At 38.0% G+C, this 22,239-nt stretch overlaps 1 protein-coding gene and 1 long non-coding RNA gene across 3 annotated transcripts in view; both read right to left on the reverse strand.

The window, feature by feature from the left end:
* Positions 1-8,610, reverse strand: part of LOC103155734 (acid-sensing ion channel 1-like) — an 84,575-nt gene extending 75,965 nt beyond the window's left edge. Inside the window, exon 1 of one of the 2 annotated variants that reach the window (XM_007577531.2) lies at positions 6,503-8,607. In XM_007577531.2, the coding sequence (XP_007577593.1) occupies positions 6,503-6,864 (362 nt within the window). In that variant the 5' untranslated portion in view covers positions 6,865-8,607. Of the gene's footprint in view, positions 1-6,502 lie in introns of both variants that reach the window. The other variant, XM_007577530.2, reaches the window with a different exon arrangement.
* Positions 8,611-13,907: 5,297 nt separating this feature from the next.
* The window catches only part of LOC103155733 (uncharacterized), a 37,717-nt gene continuing 29,385 nt past the window's right edge, over positions 13,908-22,239 (reverse strand). The window contains exons 3-4 of the long non-coding RNA XR_478071.2: positions 17,410-17,507; positions 13,908-14,061 (exon numbers count right to left, since the gene is read on the reverse strand). This is a non-coding gene — a long non-coding RNA (uncharacterized LOC103155733). The remainder of the gene's footprint in view (positions 14,062-17,409; positions 17,508-22,239) is intronic.

The following is a 22,239-nucleotide window of genomic DNA, read 5'->3' on the forward strand; positions in this document are numbered from 1 at the left end:
GGAGCTAATTACAGGAGAGTCCTTTGTGAAACACAACTTCACAAAGTATGAAGTTGTGTTTTCATACTTTTTACTTGCACACTTGGATATAAATTTCTGAAGAAATAAATGTGTAATCTTTGGGAATCTAGAAATGGTACCAAGAGATCAAGGAAAGTTGCTGAGGCCAAAAACATTTCTGTCCTTGATGTTTTCTTCTGATTTTTTCATGCTGTCACCCAGTGAAGCAGTAGACGTTAGGCCTTTAACTCAGAACCTTACAAAGCAGTGACATCACCTTCTGGGCTTTAAAGGCTTAGTAATCTCACTGCACGTCAAATTGGAATTGGTAGAAAGTGGTACAAATATGTTTCCTTCTAATTCTTCTGGCATTTATCAAATTTAAATAACTGTGGTAACCATAACTGAAATACTGTATGCTGATTCAATGCCAAATGCCGATTCAAAAAAAGATGTGGTTTTGAAAACCGGATATGTAAATATCTGCTTTCAGATGATTAAATGGAGAAATTGTTGGTCTCCAGATGTGCAAAGCTGGTAGAGACACTGCATAAAACACCTGCAGCTGTACTCACAGGGAAACATGATTTTAGAAAGGATTGATTCAGGTCAGCTGAACAGAAATGAACGACAATCTTTGGAGAAGAAACTAAAACTAATTTTAACTTCTTGCTGTCCACAATTATGTCTTTGTGTAGTTATACCATAGAACCCAAATAAATCTGAAATGAATGTCTCAGTTTTGATGTGACAAAATAGGGACATAAAAGATTTTGCACAGATTTATATATTTAGTTGAGCATAAAACTTTGATTTTCTACCAGTTTGTAGTTTAAGCTCTGTGCGCTGTTGTGATTCACACTGGATGATGATTGTTCTCTGGAGTCAATATTGGCAGTTTCTTTGTACAACAATCTTTAAATACATTTTCCAAGTAAAAGACTGGAGGGGAACCAAGTGTATCATCAAATACTACAAAGTTTACCCTTTCCAAGAAAGAAAAATAGCTATTTAATGATACATATGAGAGGCATTCTGCACCAAAGGAAAAGTCAAACTTATATCAAAACCACAGAAAATGATGCACTGGTCGGAAAAAAAAGAGGCATATGTCTCGTTTAAAGTTTAGAAAATCAAAGATTTAACTACAGCATTAACGATGCTGTGAGTAGGGAGACGAATACGTCATGGAGAACTATTCTTTCCTTTTTAAGATCCAGCAATGAGAGCCTCAGATGAAATCACAAATCAATCCAGTAACCCTAAATCTCAGAAATGACATTTGGCAAACATCAGATGTCTGCAGTAGAGCCAAAACAGGAGCGCCTGGTGGGTAAGCTTGGCGTAGCAAAAGCAAAACCAAAAACTGTAGCTACGTTTCAGGAGCTTTATAAAGCTGTTGTAACACAACCTATGAAAAATACTCCATTAAACTTGAGGGAACTGCCTCCTCATATAGCCATACTTTAAATTTCTGGCTCCCATTGATGGAGCCATAGAGAAATAAAGACTAATTTAATCAAATATCCCTCCTAAGTGTGGTTGTAACATTTTTTGTACTATTGTTGAACATACTATGCAAATACACAATAAGTCAAGTCACAGTTATTTATTCACTCTTTGCCTTTTTCTGATTGTGGGAAGAGAAATGCTCATTTTCAGCATCAAGATGCAGCAAAGTTTTATTCTGAAACATTCTTAAACACTGAAATATTTTAATTTAATTTGTAAAATTGAACAAAGCTTGGGGCACCTCTTGTTTTTTATTATATTACAAACTGCACACATGCTGAAGCAACCTGGTCAAAATGACTGAATACAGTCACATTTCGGCCCAGTAGACTTAAAATATCAGCTTTCCTCTTCCAGCGTTAGCACTTTATGACTCAATGTGTTTTGAACATGGGTGCTGGTATATCTACGACTCATTCTACTTTTTACGGAAATCCGAATATACCCGCCTACAAAGTGTTTTTTTATAAGAAAAATCTCTCATGCTTTACTTCTGTGAGTAGCAAAAAATTAAAATAGAAGTCCCCTCAAAGCCAACAGAACAGAGAGGGCAAGAAACAATGGGAGATGTGAGAGTGTTAATCAGAGGGACAACTCTGTAGCTTAACAAACAGCACTAATTACGCCGGGATAAAGACGTGTTCATCACACAGCTTATGAGACACAAGTTAATTGCCTCAGCTTGTAGTCCCCTCCCTCCATCTAAAGTCAGCTCATCAAAGTCACTCGGAGCAAATGCAACTACATTTACTTTCCCTCAGCCTCCTGTTTTTTTCTCTTTTTTTGCCTTTTTTTGTTTAGATTTTTCCTTGGTCTTTCACCTGTTTTTCTGTCTGAGACATAATAGGTGTAACACAAGCCTGATATTTTAATAGAACTGCTAGTAAAACACAAAAACATATTATATAGTAAACATGTATTGATTTTTAAATCACACACTTGAGTCTGAAGCATTTGTGCTGCAGACTCAAGAAAGAGGGAAATATTACTTTCCAGAACGGCTGGAGTATGCATGCATGCACAGAGGTCATAGAAAAACAATACTCAGAGTGAAAATGGGGAATTAGATATATGTCAGCCAAACATGTACAGCAATGCAGAGAGGTACTCTGTGCATGCTGCTGAGCTTAGTGGATCAATATGCTAAAAATAAATGAAGTGGTGTGTTCAAGGTGGGATTAAGATGTGTCAGGTTTCCATATATATTTTATTTTCGCTTTAATGAAATATTAATTTTTGTGCGCTTTCTGACGAGTGAATTTTGTCTCCTCCAGAACAAAGTACAACGTCTCCATCAGTATTCTTCTAGGGATTGTGATCAGAATAGGAGGGGGTGGCACTGAAAACAAAAAGTGAATATATTCAAACTCAACACTTTCAACATGAGACGGCGAGCTTGTCAAGGCTGCGACGATACTATATGATCAAAGCACGACAGGGAGCAACAAGTGAAGAGGGAAGAGATGGCAGCTGTGAATAACGCGCATCTCTCCACACTGTCAGCAGGAGACGTTAAAGTCAACTGGAGTCATTAATCTAATGCATGGATATTTGTGCACCATGAATAATAAAATAATAAAGAAATGATTTGAATCAGCAGAATGTTCTTACATGAAACTGTCAGTTGGTCAGTTCGTAGCTCTGTCACGCTGTTTTCTTTTTTAAAAAAGTCTATTGAATAATGCTGCCATTTTATCTAAACTTCCCAAATCACAGAGGTATGTGATTGTACCGCTGTGTGCAATCACATATCTTTGCTCTTTTCACATACATCTTTAGCTCTTTTAAACTTTTTTTTAAAAAATGAGTTCATCAGTACTTGTACTGATGATTACCCTGTTTGTTTGTTTTTTGTTGTTTTAAGATTTAGGATATTTTCATACCTTATAGTAGAGTAGACTTGGTTCAACTAGGGATAAAAATTGCAAAATTTGTCACATTTTCAGCTCCTGCAGTTCTGTTTCACACTGTGCTGTGTCAAGAAAACCAAATCCTTTAAAAAACCACAACTTACTTCTTCACAAAATGTTAGATTTTAGCGGTGAGATGATTTATTTTTTGTATTTGGCTAAAGACCACAAACCACTTCTCCTGCTAGCACTAGACTCAAATGTTTGTTTTGGTTGTATTTACCCAGAATGCCCTGGAGCGGTCTCTCGTCGCCTTGGCATTCACATAAACATTCAAACTGCACCAGAGTTCACTTTAACTGATATCTGGGTTTGTAAGCGTACCAGTTTGCATTTTTTGGTTCACATTAGAGTTTGATTACGCATTCACACCTCCCCAAATAAACCAGATTTTCTAGGAAAATGAACCAGAGTTCAATTACAACAAAGCGAACAGGCCAGGTGTGAAATCACCCCAGAAACAGTTACGGTTTCTCATCCGAGCGCAGTTCATAAATGTACTTTTTCAAACACTTATCACAGCTCAACAAACTGATGCTAGAAGCATATTTCATGTTGAAAGTATTACATAACGGTCACAGGAAGGGTTAATGTCCAATAAAACACGATTCATAATTCTCTTCATTATTAACTCTGATGCTAATGCTTTAATTTGTTGTCACCCAGCTTTCAGGGGCCACCTTTCATGCATGACCCTCCATCTTCCTTAGTTGCGTCAGAGGAAGGGCAGCGAAGTTCAGGGCTTTAAAAGGCTTTGCATGCTTTGTCCATGTTATTTTGCACATCTCCCAGAGCTCCTAAAGTGACAATCAAAGCAGGCCAACGTTAACAGTGCTTTGCACTTGCGTGGCAGACATGGCATCACCCAAGACAATTCAGACGTCACAGCTGACTTGAGTTTGCCTTCATTGCTGTTAACATGATTTGACACAAAAGTAACATTTTGTACGACTTCAGAGTGAAACGGTAGCCTGAAGCATCTTGCCAGCTGGTTCAAGAAGCGTTCGTGATCATATCGCTCCACTGGCGTGGAGAAATGTTCAGCTTTCAGACTAAATGCAAACAAATCAATTTCAAAAGTAAAATTTGCACATTAAATTGATTTGTTTCATAGAATGGCCTAAATCAAACATATGGTTTGGTTCATTTTTATGAAAATGGTTTGCAGCTGGGGGGAAAAAAAATCTAAATCAAGTTGCTTGAGAACTTAATATTAACGTTATTAATAACTACATGGAAGCAGGTATTGGTACTTTTGGCAGCGTTAGAATGTGAAAAGTTCTGCTGAAAGATATAACCAACATCTCCATAAAACTTGTCAGAAGAGGGAAGCATGCTGACTCCAGACTTAATAAAAAGACAGTAATACAACACCAGCAGATAATATGGCTCCTCAAATCATCAACTGCAGAAACTTCATACAGGATCTCAAACAACTTGTGCCTCTTCAATCTTCCTTCAGGCTCTTGGATCTTGATTTCCAAACGAAATACAAAGTTTACTTTGATCATAAAAGAAGCCTTTGGACCACTGAGCAGCAGCTCAGGCCTTTTTCTGCTTCACCCAGGTAAGACACTTCTGACTTTTTCTCTAGTTCAAAAGCAAAGAGTCGTGACCAGTGTCCACGATGTGCCTGTGTGTAAATATAAAAATCCAGTTACAACAAACCGGGGCATCTACAGCTTACATAAATGATGGCTTAACACTTATTTTCCTCATATCAGCTCATCATGAGTTCATTCCTATTGGGAGAAAAGGGAGTTGTGTCATAGCCGAAATACAGACGTGGGAATGCTTTTAGAAGACGCACTCCTTCACTGTAAGGCAGTAATAAGCCCTGGCTCCTGATAACTCCCTATTTGTCTGAGGTTTCTATAGAAGACATGGTTCTTCAGCCACATCCTGACAACAAAACTCCCTCAGCATTCTCAGGATCTGAGCTGCCTGGTCAGTTATAAGAAAAAAACAAATATAATGGGAATGTGTGTTTTTAAAGATGTATAGGTGTAGTGGTGGCTTTTTTGGAGATTCCTTCCACAATTTATTCTTTAGATTGATGCACAGATTGGTAGTGGGCTTTTTTAAAATATATCCTGTGGCATAAGAGTCCCTTTCTGCAACATTCTCACAATTGGACAGTTTTAAACATTACTAAACCGCCATCTATACACTACAATCCTGGACTTAGCAGCCATTCCTCTGAGTAAGTACATGGCGACTGCGGACAGTGAAGCACTCTTCAAGTGGCTTTGCAGCATAACCTATAAAGGCTGCAGTTATCCCTTCTGCTTGTGCACATTTTTTCTTCCACCAAACTTTCCAATATCATGCTTGGATACAGTTGAACTAGGCAGAGAGTTGTTGTGGATAACCCTTTGTGTGTGGAGTATCAGTAGCTATATTTTAATTGATCATATATTTGTGCAATTTAACATTTCAAAAATAAAGTTGCTTAATAGAAACACACCAATTTAGAGAAAAAAAGATATTGTTTTCCGATAAAATGTTTGGGCACTAGGATAAAGTGTTTTTTTGTGTTTGTTTAATTTTGTTTGCAAAACTGAAAATGAAAACACTTTGTTTCGGCATCTCACCAGTCATGCCATTAGCAACCGGATGTTGCTGGCACAAACCAAGAAGAAGAAGAAGACAGGAAGTAGTTGTAGGAACTGCATGTTTTTAATGACTTGTGTGAATAAACTCATTCGTGTATGATTTTAATTGCTTTCTTATTTTACGGAATTTTTTTATCGACATTTGCAGAATATAAAGTTTTGTGCATATTTGTAATGTAAACACGGCTATTCATAACCCAAAAGATAATAATTTGGGGGGGAGGGGGTTATCAGCTGTAACTCGTAACTATAAACACTAAAAGAAATGTGTATTCAATGTTTCTTTCAATCATACAGTTTAAATGTGTATCTTATTTAACATTTGAAGAATGTGTTTATGAACCAATTTCTGTTCACCAATTAAGTTCAAAACTTTACCACACAACAGATTTCTACTGGAATCAGCAAAACACAGAGATAGACAAAACCGCCAACAGGTTAATAGTTTCAATTTGATCTACACACCTGCCGTTGAGCAAGGCGAGGAAGTCGCCAGCGTGGTACAGGTCGTTGTGAGTCACCTGGCTGAAGCGGAAGGAGTTGAGGTTGCAGAAGGTGACCGCGGGGAACACGATCATGGACGCGGCCACCTCGTCCAGCTTGGTGACGTGGGGATACTCGAAGTAAAACTGCACTCGGTCCACGCACACCATCACCAGCACCCCCAAAGAGGCCATGAAGAACACAATCCACAGGCTGCGCTTCACGTACTTTCGTTCATAAGTGAACATGTGCGAGATGCCGTGCAGCGTGGACCTGGTGGCAAAAACTTCAATGGGAGCCGGCCGCTTGTAGTCCACGTCCTCCGGGTCCGCTTTCAGATCCATTATTTCCAGCGGGATGAGTTTGGATGGATGGTGACTGGGAGGCTGCAAACCGCGCGAATTGGCTTTATGAATAAGTTGATGCTTTATTTATAAGGAGGATGTTGGCCGTTGCCAAGTTCACGCCCTTCTACGCATGTATTTCTCATGCAGTCTGTGTGAGATGTTGCGTCACTAACAGCCGGCAAAAAAAAAAAAAAAAAAAGAGAGAGAAGCACCTCAATCACAGCATTTTACTCAAAATCGCATCTGAACACTCAGTCCGTACACCGAGCACCGAGCAGATGTAGGAAGCATGCGATATTTGCTGCCTCAGTTTAAAGTCACAGTTCCATAATTTTAATATTGAAAAAAAAAAAAAACATAGGAGCGCGCATGGAGAGATGCCAGCGCTGTCCTCTTCTCTTGCACACTTCTGTAATCTAAGCGAGTTGTTTCCACAGTGATCACCAAAAAGAGCAAAACCCAGGAACACACGAGTGGGGAATAATCAGAGCAAGAAGAGAAGGGAATTAAGAAATCAAAGCGCTGATGTCTTCTCTCTCATTGTAAGGCAGGAGAGTAGACAGGCAACATGGCTTTTTCCCAGATCCTCAAATCAAATCCGAACACGTGCTGAATAACAAGGAGCCGCTGATCTCTGGCCTGTTAATGTTTTAAAAGCAGTCGTCGGCTCGTCCTCCTGGGTTTTCCACAGCTGCATCACACAGGAGCAGGGTCTGTGTCAGAGCTGCCTCGGTCGGTGCGCCTCTGCTCGCATCCATTCCTTCACCACAATGCGGGGAGCAGCACGCCAAACACACTCACATCCCCCGTATATCTTCAAGTTTATGTGAGGAGAAAAAAGCGAAGGCGACCAGGGATTAAAGGAGGTTGTTCCTGCTTGAAACACCTTTCCTTCTGAATTCAGTGGAGGTTGTCAGCAGCTGCGGTGGCGGCTTGCCTGGATCACTTCCATTCGTCCCAAACAGGAGAGAGCAGCGATAGGACGGCGGGCTGAAGGAGTCCAACGTCGGCGACACACGACTTGTGTCAGGCAAGGATCTGAAGAGGCGATTAGAATAAAACTACATCACGGAGGATGTCACTGAAAAACGAACCAGTTTGCTGATACTTTCAGGCAGCTCAGAGAGCATCAAGTTTTCTCTTTCTGCCATTAGAGGTAATAATAATAACTGACAAAACATAATTTTAAAAGAACATCGGAGAAGTTACAACAGAACCCAATTAGATTGCACCAAGGGCAGGAAGAAAACAACCAAAAACCTAGCAAAGAATTAACTTCCCACATTAGATTCTAATGTAAGTATTAAGTTTATAATGTGGGTTCCATGACAACCACTACACATAATCTGACATGAATATGGCTGCCATGTCTATAACTTTGGGTCTGTAGATCTATTTCACTCACAACAGCAAGTGTTTTTGGTAAGTTTCTACTTTGTGACTGGAATTTGGTAAAATCCTTCTTACATTCACTCAGACTGGATGGAGAGCATCTGCAAGTATACATGTTCAAGATTCTGCACAGATTTTCATTTAGATTTTGCTCTGGATTCTGTCTTGGCCATTCTAACTCATGTTCTCTTCATCTTAAATCTTTTAGGATTTTACAACTCTACTCTACCACTTTGGTGCTGACTATTCCTGTCTCTTCACAGTGCTGTTTGTTGTCCTCAGAAAGACTTATTGGGTTGTCGAAAAACAAATTACAAACAGGTGAACTACTTCTGAAAGGAATTGTTTGAGGTATTGACTAAACATAGCTAAACACAAATGCATGGTAAAAAATAAAAAAGAATAACTGGAAAACTGCAGTTTTCCTTTCACGTCACAATTTTGCTCTACTTTCTGTCACATAAAGTGACAATAAAATGTGCTGAAGTTTGTGGCTGTAATGTGATAATGTGGAAAAAGTTCAATGGGTGTAAATACTTTTGCAAAAAACAGTACATTGTGTGATCCAGGAAGTGCCAGAAGACACAGTTCTTTTAAGCAGAAAAATAAAGTTATCAATCTAAATAGGCAGTCTGTTAGCCTGTATGGTGTTTGTACCATTTATTCTTGGGATTCACTACAGAGAAGCATCTTGCAGAAAATAATTTGACTTTAACTGTTCTCTCTCTGTTGTTTTCCAAACAGGCTTTTGCCAAATTATTCAGCACATCTTGTAAATTCTTCATGGAAAAGTCGCTGTCTTTAGCATTCCTGATATTAAGATAAATCCCAGGAATACTTGAGCATTAATAATCACATTTACAAGTCAAAGACACATTCATGAAACAACTTCTTATGATTAGTTGAGTTTATCTTGTTGCTGCCACATTTCTGATGTTTTCACTTATGATTAGTAAAAACTATTATCTTGTATGATTGTCTCCAATATAAAAATACTAACTCAGCTGTTGTTGTGCCTTTTTTCTTACTGTATGACATTAAATTAGACTAAACTTTCTTGTTTTAGGTCAGCTTAGATCCATTCATCTTTTTATTGTCTCCAGTCAGTTACCAACTCAAGGTTGCTGGTCAGCTTTGACTACCAACATGGTTTGTATTTGCTCAATGCCAGAATAATAATGGAAGAGTTTTTCTCTGAGTGGCCTGTCCTTGTTGGAACAGGACTAATTTCTCTGTAGATAATAACTCTCTTACCAGCTTCAACCAGCATCTTCACAAAGCAATTAGCTTTTATTCTGAGAGTCATGTACACGTTATGCAACAAAACATGTTCATCCTGGGGATACAGAACGCGTCTCCTTGCACATAATTGCTTGAACAGAATAACATATCTTTGTGCTAATGGAAACTGAACCCAAGGTTTGTGGAGCTCTAAGATTCCCTCTGACATGATGGAAGATTTCTTTTGATTTACCCAGACAGTCAACATAAGGAAGCTGTGTGTTTGAAGGTTTGATGTATTCCTCCATTTTACCCAAATGTTGTGAAAAATGGTTTCAGCTGTACAAACCAGGGCTATTTATAACTTTTAAAACTTCTGACATGAAGTCAGGTTTATCATATTTTACCAAACTCAGTTCCAGCTCCATCCTCATGTGTTTCCATTGACCATACATTTGCGCAATTTAGCATTTCAAAAATGCATTCACTTGACAAGAACACGCCAATTTAAAAATAAAGTTCTTGTTTTGGATAAAAAGTTTTGGCACCAGAACAAGGTGGTTTTTTGGTTGTATTGAAATTGGTTTAATTTGCAAAACTGCAACGGAAACACTTATTTTGCATCACACGAGTCACATGACCAGATGCTGAAGAAGACGACAGGAAGTAGTTGGAGGATCATGGTGCAGCATGTTTTTTAATAAATGAACAAACTTCACATGTGATTTTAATGGAAACAGCAATGCCAAAATTGTGTTTTTCCAACATTACCAGAATATTGACAAAGTTTTGCCCACATTTGTAATGCAAACGCAGATACTGTTCCCCACCCAACTTTTGAGAGTAGAGAATCAATGTTGCACAGTCTACGTCTGTCAGTCTACGCTTTTCCTCTATATCGTGCCTTTTCCTTTTAATAATTTATTTATTTGTAGAAGGACAAGTACTCAATTATTAGCAACAGAGACATCAACATTTACAAGCTACAATAACTTGCACCATTGTCTTTGTGAACAATATCTTATCAAAAGAGGAAAACTGTTTGGTGTTTTTTAGTGTATTGGTTTCTGCACACATCAAGACTGAACTCTGCATCAGACTGCTTTAAAATTAAGAACACAGCAGTAAGAAAAGAAATAGCCTTGGCCATGTGTTTTTTTACAGAAACTAAACATTTATTTACAATACTGATGCACTGTATGCTATAAGCTTTACTGCTAAAACAGCACCTATTGATCTTTGTACAGAAAGACTTAAGTCTGTCTTCCTACTTATCATATTCAGTTTTTAATGAAGCAAACAGCTCATTACCCAATAAGAGGTGGGTAGTCACTAATTACTTTTACTCAGTGATTTAATGTCAAACAATAAAAGGAGGATATGGTTTCAGCTGTACCAACCAGAGGGCACACTCAGTCACTCAGATTAATTTAGTTCTGAGCAAATTATCATAACAGCAACAACAGAGTCCATTTCCTACACAGAGGCTCATTCATTTCTACATGTATGCATGTTTACAGTTCATGTATTTTCAGACAAAATCTCTTTACGAATCTGTGTTCTGCTCCAAACAACGAATGGAAATATGTCAGCATCAACGGCTGAGCCAACAATAGGCAATAAGGCAGATGTGTCACTCGACTGCCGCTGCCAGATCTGTCATAGACACCATATTGCCAAAAGGCAAGGAGAGCTCACCCATGAAATTGTTCGTAGCACGTCCAAAATTGCTATTTGGCATGGTATTGACTGGGAAAATGTGGCAGCATTTATGAAGCCTTCCTTTTTTATTGATCACTGCTGCTGGGAAGGCGAGCCATATGTTGCTCTAATAAGGGGATGTGAGTCCTTGTCAGACATTCTGTTTGATATTACAGTAGATGTTACATTTTTAAATGGCATTTTGATAGGACATGATTTACATTTACACCGATTTTGTCTTTTTGTAGCTTATATGATATTGCCACAGCAGTCCAGGAGCTTCCATGAATATAAAAGTAAAATTCTGCTCAGACTTTTCTGATGAAGTTGTCTTTTTTTTCCCTGATCAGTTTATATTTTCTCACAATAGGAGGTGAGTAGTCACTAATTACTTTTACTCCGTTTCATTTTACTCTTTTACTCTTAGCCGAGTAGTTTCTTTGACCGATAATTCTTAGTTAAGTAATGCTGAAATAGTGGTACTCTTACTTGAGTTGAATTTTGGGTACTAATTTATGTTAGTATATAAGTGTTTAAATGATAAACTGTGATAGGGGGTCTTATTTTAAACAGATACTTTGAAAACTCTGAAGCTAAGATGCAATAATCATTAAACTAAAAACGCTTGTAAAACAAAAATGTTAGTTTTTTCTGCAACACAAATAAAATCTATACAAGAGACATTTTATTTCAAAAAGGGCATTAAAGATCTGAAGAACCCAAGCATGATTTGGTCAGTTGAAGTAGTATTGAGTTTAAACTTAGCAAATGTGGAAATAATTGCAAGAATCTGGGTTTTTCTCAAGTTCGTAAACTTGCAGCTTTCTAGGTTAACTCCACTGAGCTCAAGTGGATAATTGTGAGAAAAGATATTTGAAGCTACTGGCTTGGAGAGCTAATACATCCCTCCAACTGGAGAAGGAGCTGATTCACAAGAAAAAAAACTATACAAAGCAATATCCATAATAATTTGAATGTGTTAATGATGTGGAACGGGAAAACGTGACTATCAGATGTAAGATTTAAGAATAGAACACAGTGTATAAAAAAGAAAGAGCCTTAGTTGTGCTTTTTGTTGTGTTTTTAACAAAAGTTTACAATATTGATGTGCTGTATGCTGTAAACTCCACTCTATCTATTATGCACAGAACTGAAAGGGTTACATCTGTTTCCTTATTTTCTTATGTTCAGTTTTTAACGAGGCAAACAGCTTCGACGAGTCAGCACATCGTTAACATTAAATGAAATGTATGCAAGAATATAGTGGAGTACTTGAAGAGAAACATTCTATTCGTTTCCAGAATGGGAAAGAAACTCCTGTCCAATTTACAGTTTGCTTTGCCATTTCTCTTTAGATGTCATTTGGATTACACTTGCAGAGAGAGTGGGTTTACACAAAGGAGGATCTAAAATCTCTCACTGCTTCTCTCTTGTGTTTGCATCTCCCTTCAGCTCCCTCCATGCATGCTAGCTGTTATTTTGGCCAAGGCGGCTAAAGCTGTGTGGCTTGCCAACCTTCCCAGAGGGAGCTGGCAGGAAACCCGAACACACTCTGGGGTCCTATTGACATGTCTCTTAAGTTATCGTTGGTTAGGCAGCACACAGTGGGAGCGAGAGGCTCTTGACCCAGATGATTTAGGTCTTTCATATCCATGACCAGAACCTGCCTCTGATTGCAACGCTTTCTTGTCTTGGCGCTGATCCAAATAAGGTCCTCATAGACAGATGGTCATTAGATCTGATAATGGGTATCTGCAGGTTCCTGCCCAGACAAATGCCCACTGCTTTAGTGGCAATGATCATTATCAGTCAAGGACACTTTCATTGAAAGCAAGTGAGGGAATCATTAAAAAGGCTCAATATTCCCAGTTGTGACTTTTTACTACACAATCGACTCAGATCTCTTTTACCTCCAGTGATGCCATATATGTGTGCATGTTCATTTTCATTACTTTTTATATGTATGGTAACATGCCCTAGTGATATTAAGGGTGCATTCACACCTGTCCTGTTTAGTATGATTTAATGAAACTTAAGTTTGAACTCTAAAACCAAGATCTCAGTTCGATTAAAGTGAACTCTGGTGCTGATTGAATGTTTATGTGAACATCAAGCAGACTAGAGACCACTCCAAAAGCAGGGAGTGAACTATACCGCAGGGCATTCTGGGTAAATGAATACAACCAAAACAAATGTGCAACAAAGAACTGACTTAATTATTCAAAACTGGCAGAAATATAACCCGAAGGATCTGAAGATGTATCTTAAGGAAAAGTATTTACTCAGGTTGGCTGAATGCATGCCACACTTTTCAGATTCTAATGAGAAAAATTTTTCCCCATTTGCAGTTATTTGCTACTCTTTGTCGGTCTGTTCCACAAAATTCGAAAAGTGTAGAGATTTATAGCTCCGATGTAAAAATATTTTAAAAAGTTTAAGGGGAATAAATACTTTTGCATTGGACTGTATTTCTCTTATTAGATTTGTCAACATATTGACTTCACTGTAACAAAAAATGTGTAACAGTTTTGGTGCTACTGTACCAAAACTAGGATGGTAGCAAAGCAATAATTAGAGTTTGAAAATTGCTATTCTTGTTCTGATTTTCAACTTTGACATGCACCTTTTCAGCGATATGGTTTATTTATGTGGAGCTGATCCGGCTATAATGTCTGAAGCCACTTTGATTACAGAGACCTGCAGGCACAGATGAATACGTGCCTGAAGGCTATTTATCGATGGGTAGGTGGTGTCATCTCATCACTTGTATTTCTGCCATCTTTTCGTGTTCCTGATTGTGTCTGAACATGGGTTATTCATCTGCATCGCCAGTTCAATACAGCATCAGGTCCATCTCTGCTGGAAGATTGATTCTCTGCCCTGGCAAGAAAAAAATTTGGAATTACCTTTGACAAACTTTGTGCACTCCCAGCCTGAGGTTCGATCCGCCGCAAATGAGTGTCATAAGATATTTGGAAAGCAGAGAACTTTGGACTCCCGTCATAATTACTGGGCTGACATTTAATCCAATTACCAAATACATTTGGTGTCAGATAGGATTTCAGAAGTTTAGCTCCCTATATGCTTTTGCCTTATATTCTTCATACTGAGGAGAATTACAGAGAATTGGAGCTGATTGCATATTTCGTGTCTTGTCACTTTAATGGCTGCATGTTCTTGAGTGATTGGCTATTGTCTGCCGCTGAGGCCTTATTATATGACACAACAGAAACTGAATGTCCGCTTGCTTTCTTGCAGGAAGTGCAAAAGGAAATTTAAATAATCCTTTAGAGAGAAAAAAAACACCCAAGCTGCTACGTTTCATTAATTACTAATTAAATATTCACCTCCAGGTTTCACTCAAACCCCCCAACATGTCTCCATTTAGGCTTCATTTTTTTATTTTATTTTCTCGGTAGTGTGCTGCTGCACAGTTTTCTAAAGCAAACCTATGCCCTGCTTTTATGAGATATGTGCTTAGAAAAAGGGGCAGCTGCTCCACGTTGTGACATGAAAGAATTCACATTGAAGCAATGATTAAAAATGAAATCACCAGCAATTACTTTTAAGTGCTGACGAAAAAGAGAGCCAACAGGGAAACTCAAAGCGTTTTCGATAAGTTCACTTAAAGCATGCATTAAACGTAAAATGAAGTATTTTTGAGCCATGGATGTAATTAATTCAGGGAATTTTCTTGATGTAAACGTTTTAGATAATCTCTTTATCAGCTTGCTGGCTAGAATAAATCTTGATGCCTCAAGACTGGATTTGTTTTGTCTTTCCAACAAATATGTTTAAACAATGTTGAGTCATAATTTTGTAAAGCTCTTCTAATGCAAGCAAAAAGTTTTTTACACATGACAAGCTTCTGAGATGCTTTGGTCATCACACTGATGATCATGTAAAACATCTGCAGTTGATTATAAGTTGATTTTTCAACATGGACACTTCATTCCATTTCACTATTCAAAATTAAGGATGTCTAAGTTAATTTTTTTCCCTTTCCAATATCCCTTCATAACACTGACTGAAGTCATGCATGAAAGTAATATTGCACAGACCAGTGAAGCCCTGCGATTACATTCTTTGTCTGTGTGCCTCCAATTGTCAGAGGTGGGAAGTGATTGACAGAATACACAATAGATTCAGAGGTTTGCTCCGTGTTGTTTAACTCACGTCGCCCTCAGACATCAAACGGCCTCTAACCTGCTTTTCTTTCATGGGGTTGAATTTTGGAGGGAGAAACAAAATCTGGTAAAACTGTGACAGCTTTACAATTTATACACTGACACATTAGTCTGCAAATGAAGCAGTTTCTGATACGACACATTTACCCAAACTGATGTTTGTGATGTCGTGCTAATTGACGTTTAGTTATTTGCTCTTCTTTTCCTGTGGGAATAATTGTATTTGACAGCCAGTGACAGGTAAACTGTAAATTTGAAAACATGCATTGCAAAATAGATACAAGAGCTCCCCTTGCTGTCATGTTTTTTGACAGAGCAATCCCAAGAAATGCATTTTAAAGTAAGTTTTAGTCTCTTTTTTGTTGGAGATTATTTTTAATTCTTGTCTCTCTTCAACAGGAGATGATAATGAGATTTTTATCACATCTTGATAACTATTTGAATGTCATGTAGAGTTGGACAATAAATCAATAACTATTGCGATAGACACATGATCAATATTAACAAATAGAATATTCACTGATCTCAGATCCAGAACCGCACATAATTCTGGGAGATGTAGGTAGAGGAAGGACTTTAGCCACTCGACCTCTCACATCGATTTAAAGTTTGGTGGCATCAACTAACTCACTCACTCTTTGGTTACCTAGCAACAACCTGTTGAGTAATTTGTGCCAGCAGCAGTTTAATGTTTTGCTACCGTGCCTTATCACTGCTCAACAAGGAAAACATTGAAAACAATGAAAAAAGTTTGGTAATATTTCAGACATTTAATCAATAATTATCGATAGACTGATATGAAATACTCATATAGTGAAGCGTTTTTCAGCCACATTGTCCATGTAATAAACACAGCTGCTGGAACACGCAGAGCAAAAAAGGTTGAACAACTATGTGTCAGATCTTTCATCATCTTCTTTCCTCCTCCACCACTCGGCAGAGGAAGCTCGGAGCAGCCCAGCCCGTTTCCACTCCACTTGACCCAGTCACGACCACAAACCCAAGGCTGGGACCTGGCAACACGGCCGCAGCTGAGCCCCGGGCAGAGGGGAGCAGGAAGAACCAAGAAGCTGCAGGTGAAAGCAGCAGCAGTCATTAGGGGACGGGGACGGATGAGTAATGCACCCCGGGATCAATCAGGCACAAATGACCACAGGAGATCATCTTTCTCCAGCAGCAGGATCCTGCTACCCTATCCTGCCCCTTCCTCCATCAGCCACGTCACCTGGTGCCTTAAAGCCACCAGATGTACAGGAGCAGGCTCAGAGAGGACGATGGAAGGAGGACAGAATGTGATCAGGCACTGTAGTAAGAGAGTTGTCAGGGACAGCAGGAGCCTATATTGATTGTTTTCGCTTTTGTATAATTGCAATTAAAGTTTGCAAACAGGCGTGTGGATCAGTTTCACAGCTGTCGCCCATGCAGGGATGCAAGGCAGCATTGATGGATCCTTACACATTTCCGTGGCCAGAAGGGAAAGCCAGTAATAACCCCAGGCTCTCAAACTGTGAGGCTGAAATACTACTAATAAAAAGCTGCTTTTTACTGACATATAGCACCTCTACAAAGATCAGACAGAAAGATATTAGACTGAACGGAATATTTGTGATTAAAGCCGATTTAAATATTTGAAAACTTAATGTCTTTCTTCTGGGAGGCACAAGAAATAGAGGGACGAAAAACAATCAATTATTCAAACCATTAACAATCCCATTCATCCATTCATCTTCCAGTTTTGCTCAGAACTGGGAAATTTCAACTTCAACTGGAACGCCTTCTGAAGTCAGATTTCCCACGGCAAACTGGGAGCAACTCTGTCTACCCCAGTTACGACTTGTAAAGTGGACTTCAAGTTTCAATATGGTCGCTAGTCGCATCAAGAGTAATAAGCTATGGTGGAAACATGCTTATTTTACAAGACATGCATGTAAAAGTGCATCTAAAATCAACGTGAAAGTAAAGCTTAAAAATTATATTTGAAAGAGTTGTTAATGGGAGTTGCCATGTTGAAATTACAACTTCTTAACTGGGACACTGTTACCTTGTTTTTGACGTCAAATCCGAGCTCTGAGTTCCTATATTTCCCAGGTAACTGGAAGGCAGCATCAGTCCAGCCAGCCTGTCCATCTCCAGGTGTCACTGGCAGAGGCAGGACAAACACAAATCACCAGTTCATCATATGGTGACACAAAAACAGCACAACCATCCATATACATTAATTTACACCTGTTACAATCAAGCAAGGTTAACTAAATTAATTTGCATTGTTTTGATGGCTGGAGGAAGCCCAGAAATCAGGAGACATTACCACCCTGAGGGGGATTTCAACCCAAGACTTTGGTGTTTTGAGGGAACTTCAAACACATTTTTGAATTAAAGGAAGAAAAAAAACCTTCAAATTATTCTGTCATAGAAGTTGGTGGTGTCTGATTTAAAGAGACATTAACCTCTATTTGAAGACACATTAAAATAGAATTAATTTGGATTACCATGTGAACTGAGACCGGTAGGGCTTCACCTCCAGTACGCTCCTGTAATTGGTTGCATAGATTTCCATTAAATCTGGTTTGCAGAGTCCTTTGATTTAGACTAAAAGCTACATTTTATCAAAGTTATGGTCGCTGTACTTTTTAAACAAAGCTAAATTAGAAATAATCCACAGGGACGTGACGCTACATTAAATCTTAGCATAGCTACAGAGTCTGTAGGCTTCCTGACGGCAGCATATTGATAACAGATTGGAAGTAGAGAGTTAATGGTAAACAGAAAAGATGAGCATGTGGATCATACTCCTGTCCAAATCCCAAGATACATTTTAAAAGCCAGGACTTTTCCTAAGTGAAAGAGAGAGAAAAATAAGGAAAATTTACCGTTTTACTAAGAGCTGTCATCTTTAAAAAATAACTAGTCCTATTCACACTTTAAATGTCAGTTTGATGAAACATCACAAGGATGTCATCAGTCACATCATAGACGCTAAAAAAATAAAATAAAATCAGTGACATCAGGACCAAAACCACTTTGCATTTCATAAAGGAAATAAATAGAGTTTATCTGAGTTTTATGTTGAGTAAGTGGCTAAATAATAACTGTTGATTTCAGATTCAAAGCAAACGTAGAAACAGCATTAATAAAGGAGGCGACATTTTGTCACTTTGATTGGTATAAACATAAAAATAGCGTTGTGCTCCACCTTGAGCCTGATAATGGTCACAACTGCCTGGTTGTTAATGCTCCCTTGGTTCAGTAAATTACTCTGAAAGTGATCCAGCACAGATTACAGCTGTAAACTCAAAGGTTGCTTTTGGTGACAGTCCAACACAGTGTATTGAAGAACTTGGAAGTGGAAGAAAAAGGATCTGCTGCTTTAAAAAGGAGTGACACAGTTGGTAGCACTGCTCCTTTGGAGCAAGGAGGTTATGGGTTTGAATCCTGACCTCAAGTTTTACTGAATGTAGTTTGCATTTTCCCCCAATGAATATGTAGGCTCTCCCTTCCATAAAGTCCAAAAAACATGACTGCTAGATTTATCTGACTTTTAGGCACCAGCCTGCCTGAAACTCAAGTCAAAGAAGTAACAAAAATAGATGGTTTAATTTTTTTTTTACAAAATACAAATCTGAAAAGAGCGACACTCGCATTTACTGTGACAGTCCTGAGTAAAGCCCAGGGTAATAAACTGCCTTCAAGAATCACCTAATTGGTAAATGAAGTGCATCCATGTGTAATTTCATCTCACCTCAATCAAGCTGATCTTTGGAGGCTTCTGAGGTATTATTGCTACAGAACAAACAGCATTATTAAGAAACACAAAGTTGTAGAGAAGTTTAAGCAAGAGTTAGGTTCTTAAAGCGGCAGTGTCATGTAAAATCAACTTTTTATAGCTTTACATCTTGTTATTGTTATTTCCTCATCAAAAACATAGCTGGAGTGTTGCCTTGATTGTTTCCATGCATGTTTGAGAAACGGTTGACTCTCCATGGCAACCATTCAAAACACATGTGCAAAACGCCTGGGTGGACCTAGCTCCCCCTTGGAGACGAAGCTCCTCCCCCACTCAGCTCCTTCAGACTAGCCAGCAGCAATTAGCAAGAACCTGGTGGAACAGGGGGTGGAGGTGACAAACACCCTAAAACATTCAGCCAGAGCTATAGAGCAATGATCCATAGCAAAGAACTTTCATTACAACGGCCTAGTCAAAGTCACCATCTAAAAAATGTTAGTTCTTGACATTTTAAACTTTAGGGAAAAGTTGTTGTTTTTTTTACACTAAAACACAAAAGTTATTGCTTGGAACACTGAAGATATTTTTAACATTAATAGCCTCTTCCTGAACTAATAACACTCCACGTGTCTTGCAACACTTTGTGCTTGTGAAAGTGGGATTACAGCATTTACCATTATCTCATATTTATTGTTCTGTGCGGAGCTATTTTGTCTGCATGTTGTTTTTTAATGAACCACAGAGGTTTTGATAAAAGCTGTGAGTGCTGCAAACAAATGCAACTAAACCTCCTGTGAAAGCTTTACTTTAAACATTATTGTTTTCTTAGAAAATCCAAACCAATTATATGATATTGGCTGAGGGAAAAATAAAATCGGAGGCTGCAGAATGACAGAGCCAAAATATAATTCAAACACCAATAACTTCATGTTGACAGGGAGACAGAAAAGTACCTGTTCAATTTTATACAACAATCATTTTAACCAATCTTTGCTGTCATAACAATAATTTTGAGAGGTTTTTGCATAAATGCCTGGAAAACTTGCTGTGTAAATGGAAGCAGTAACCTGCACGTTTTACAGGTTTACAAGAATATTTCACCAAAATTCAATTTAAAAATCTGTTTTGTTACATGTTCAAAAACCAGCAATCTAGCATATTGAGACATGAGTGGAAAACGACATTGGATGCAGGTGAGTTTAATCAGAGGAATGTAGAGCAGCTGTGGAGGAGAGAAAACAACAAAACCGATGGAAGGTTAATAATTAACACAAACAGAGCTGAACTAGACAATCAGAGAAACTACCTACCGAAGGAAAAATGACAATTATCTAGGAGAATAAATCAAAACACAGAGAACAAAACAAAAGAAATAACTTGGAAATCACCACAAGGAATTAATATATGGCAAAACCCTAGTGACAATAATACCTGAATATGGCAAGACCTTTCTAACATTAATAACAAACTCTGAAATAATCAAAACAGTTATGAAAACCAAAAACCCAAACATGACAAAGTTCAGACTCTCTAAACAACCTGAAAAATTATGTAAAAAACAATCGCATGTAAATTAAAGACAATCTTCCTACTGGAATAAAATCTTTTAAGTTTTTGTTTTATGTACATGTTTTTTTTATCAGGTTTTGGATTCTTTTTTTGTAATATCTCATCTTAGGAAGTTTGAAATCTAAATCCATCATTTTTAATACAGCTGGCATTATTAACATGTACTCTGCCATAACCCTTAACTTTCTATCACAGGCCCAATCAGAGCATCCCAATAATTTCTTTGGAACCTCAATTTCCTGACTGTGTGTGCAAGACAACTTTATGGGAACCAAATCGACTGTTCACTAATGAGAGGAAGCTATATCAAGAACCAACATCTTTAATTAACGCATCCCCAGCACTTCCTGTCTTTGATCTCGCCGTTTGATTTGTGCCTCTGTGAGAGAAGGTTGGTGGAGGGCTCCACGAGAAGTTGGGAATGGAAATGAAGACGTGCAATGAGAAAATGATGAAACTGCGGTGCCCCCGTTGTACGGAAAGTCTCGCAGCATTAGGACCTTTCCCTTTGTGTAAAGGGCCAGCTCAATTACAAGTCAGCATAACTATCTCTTCAATAGCCTGATAAGGCAATAATCCCAAATCCATGCCGTTTTAATGACTTCCTGTCTAATTAAGAACTGCTTTACAAAAGATGGACACATCTGAGGCTGTCCCTTTGTACAGGAACCTATTGTTGGAAATATCAGTGTGACCAGCGATGAACTAAGTAGTTTTTTTTTCTTTGAGAAAGAGCAAAAACTAATCTAGTACATTAATCCATGTTATTTATTACTCAATGTCAGAGAGGTTAGAACAAAGTGGAAATCCCCTGTTAGTTCTGATGCTGAACTCTCCAGGTTGCAATGTAGGTCCTCATTTTGTCTTTAAATATTTATATTTCAGCAGTTATAACTAATATTTCATGTTTAATCTCATGAAGATTTGGATGTTTCAAGCATAAAAACACCTAACTAATCAGTCAGAAACATTAGTTGTGTGTTTCTGACATTATAAGCGTTTTTGTTAAGTTTGTTAGTCTTTACTGCCCTCTAGTGTTGGAATTTAACACTGTTACGTTAACAAGCAAACATCCAGAAAGTGGAAAATTTGAAATGATACAGGATTTTAGTAATTTAACATGAAATAAACTGCTTATCAAAATGTAAAACAAATAAAATCAATACATTTAGTTTTCAGTTCTGGAGGTCCACATGTTGCATTTCTTGTTTATTTGCCAGTATTGAACTAACTAACTAACCTTTGACACTGTGAAACTTGACCCTATAAAATGTTTTACACTTTTGTATTACTAAACATCTAATCACAAACTTGCATGCTATTTAAATTTTAGATTAGTTTTGTTCACACATGCAAAGTGAGTAAGTGCACAGTCACAGCTGCTATTTCTCCAGTATCTTTGTGCAATAACTGCTAAAAATAAATACACATTTCCAAGAAGTCAAACACTCCTACATGACAGTTAACTTTAAACTGAAACCATGACAGTTAACTTTAAACTGAAACACTCTGACACATCTACCTTACACTGAGAGATAAAATATATTTAGAAATAACCATAAACTTGGTGTCTCTGTA

The sequence above is a fragment of the Poecilia formosa genome, unplaced genomic scaffold (genome assembly GCF_000485575.1).
Source record: "Poecilia formosa unplaced genomic scaffold, Poecilia_formosa-5.1.2 Scaffold445, whole genome shotgun sequence".
Classification (NCBI taxonomy): domain Eukaryota; kingdom Metazoa; phylum Chordata; class Actinopteri; order Cyprinodontiformes; family Poeciliidae; genus Poecilia; species Poecilia formosa.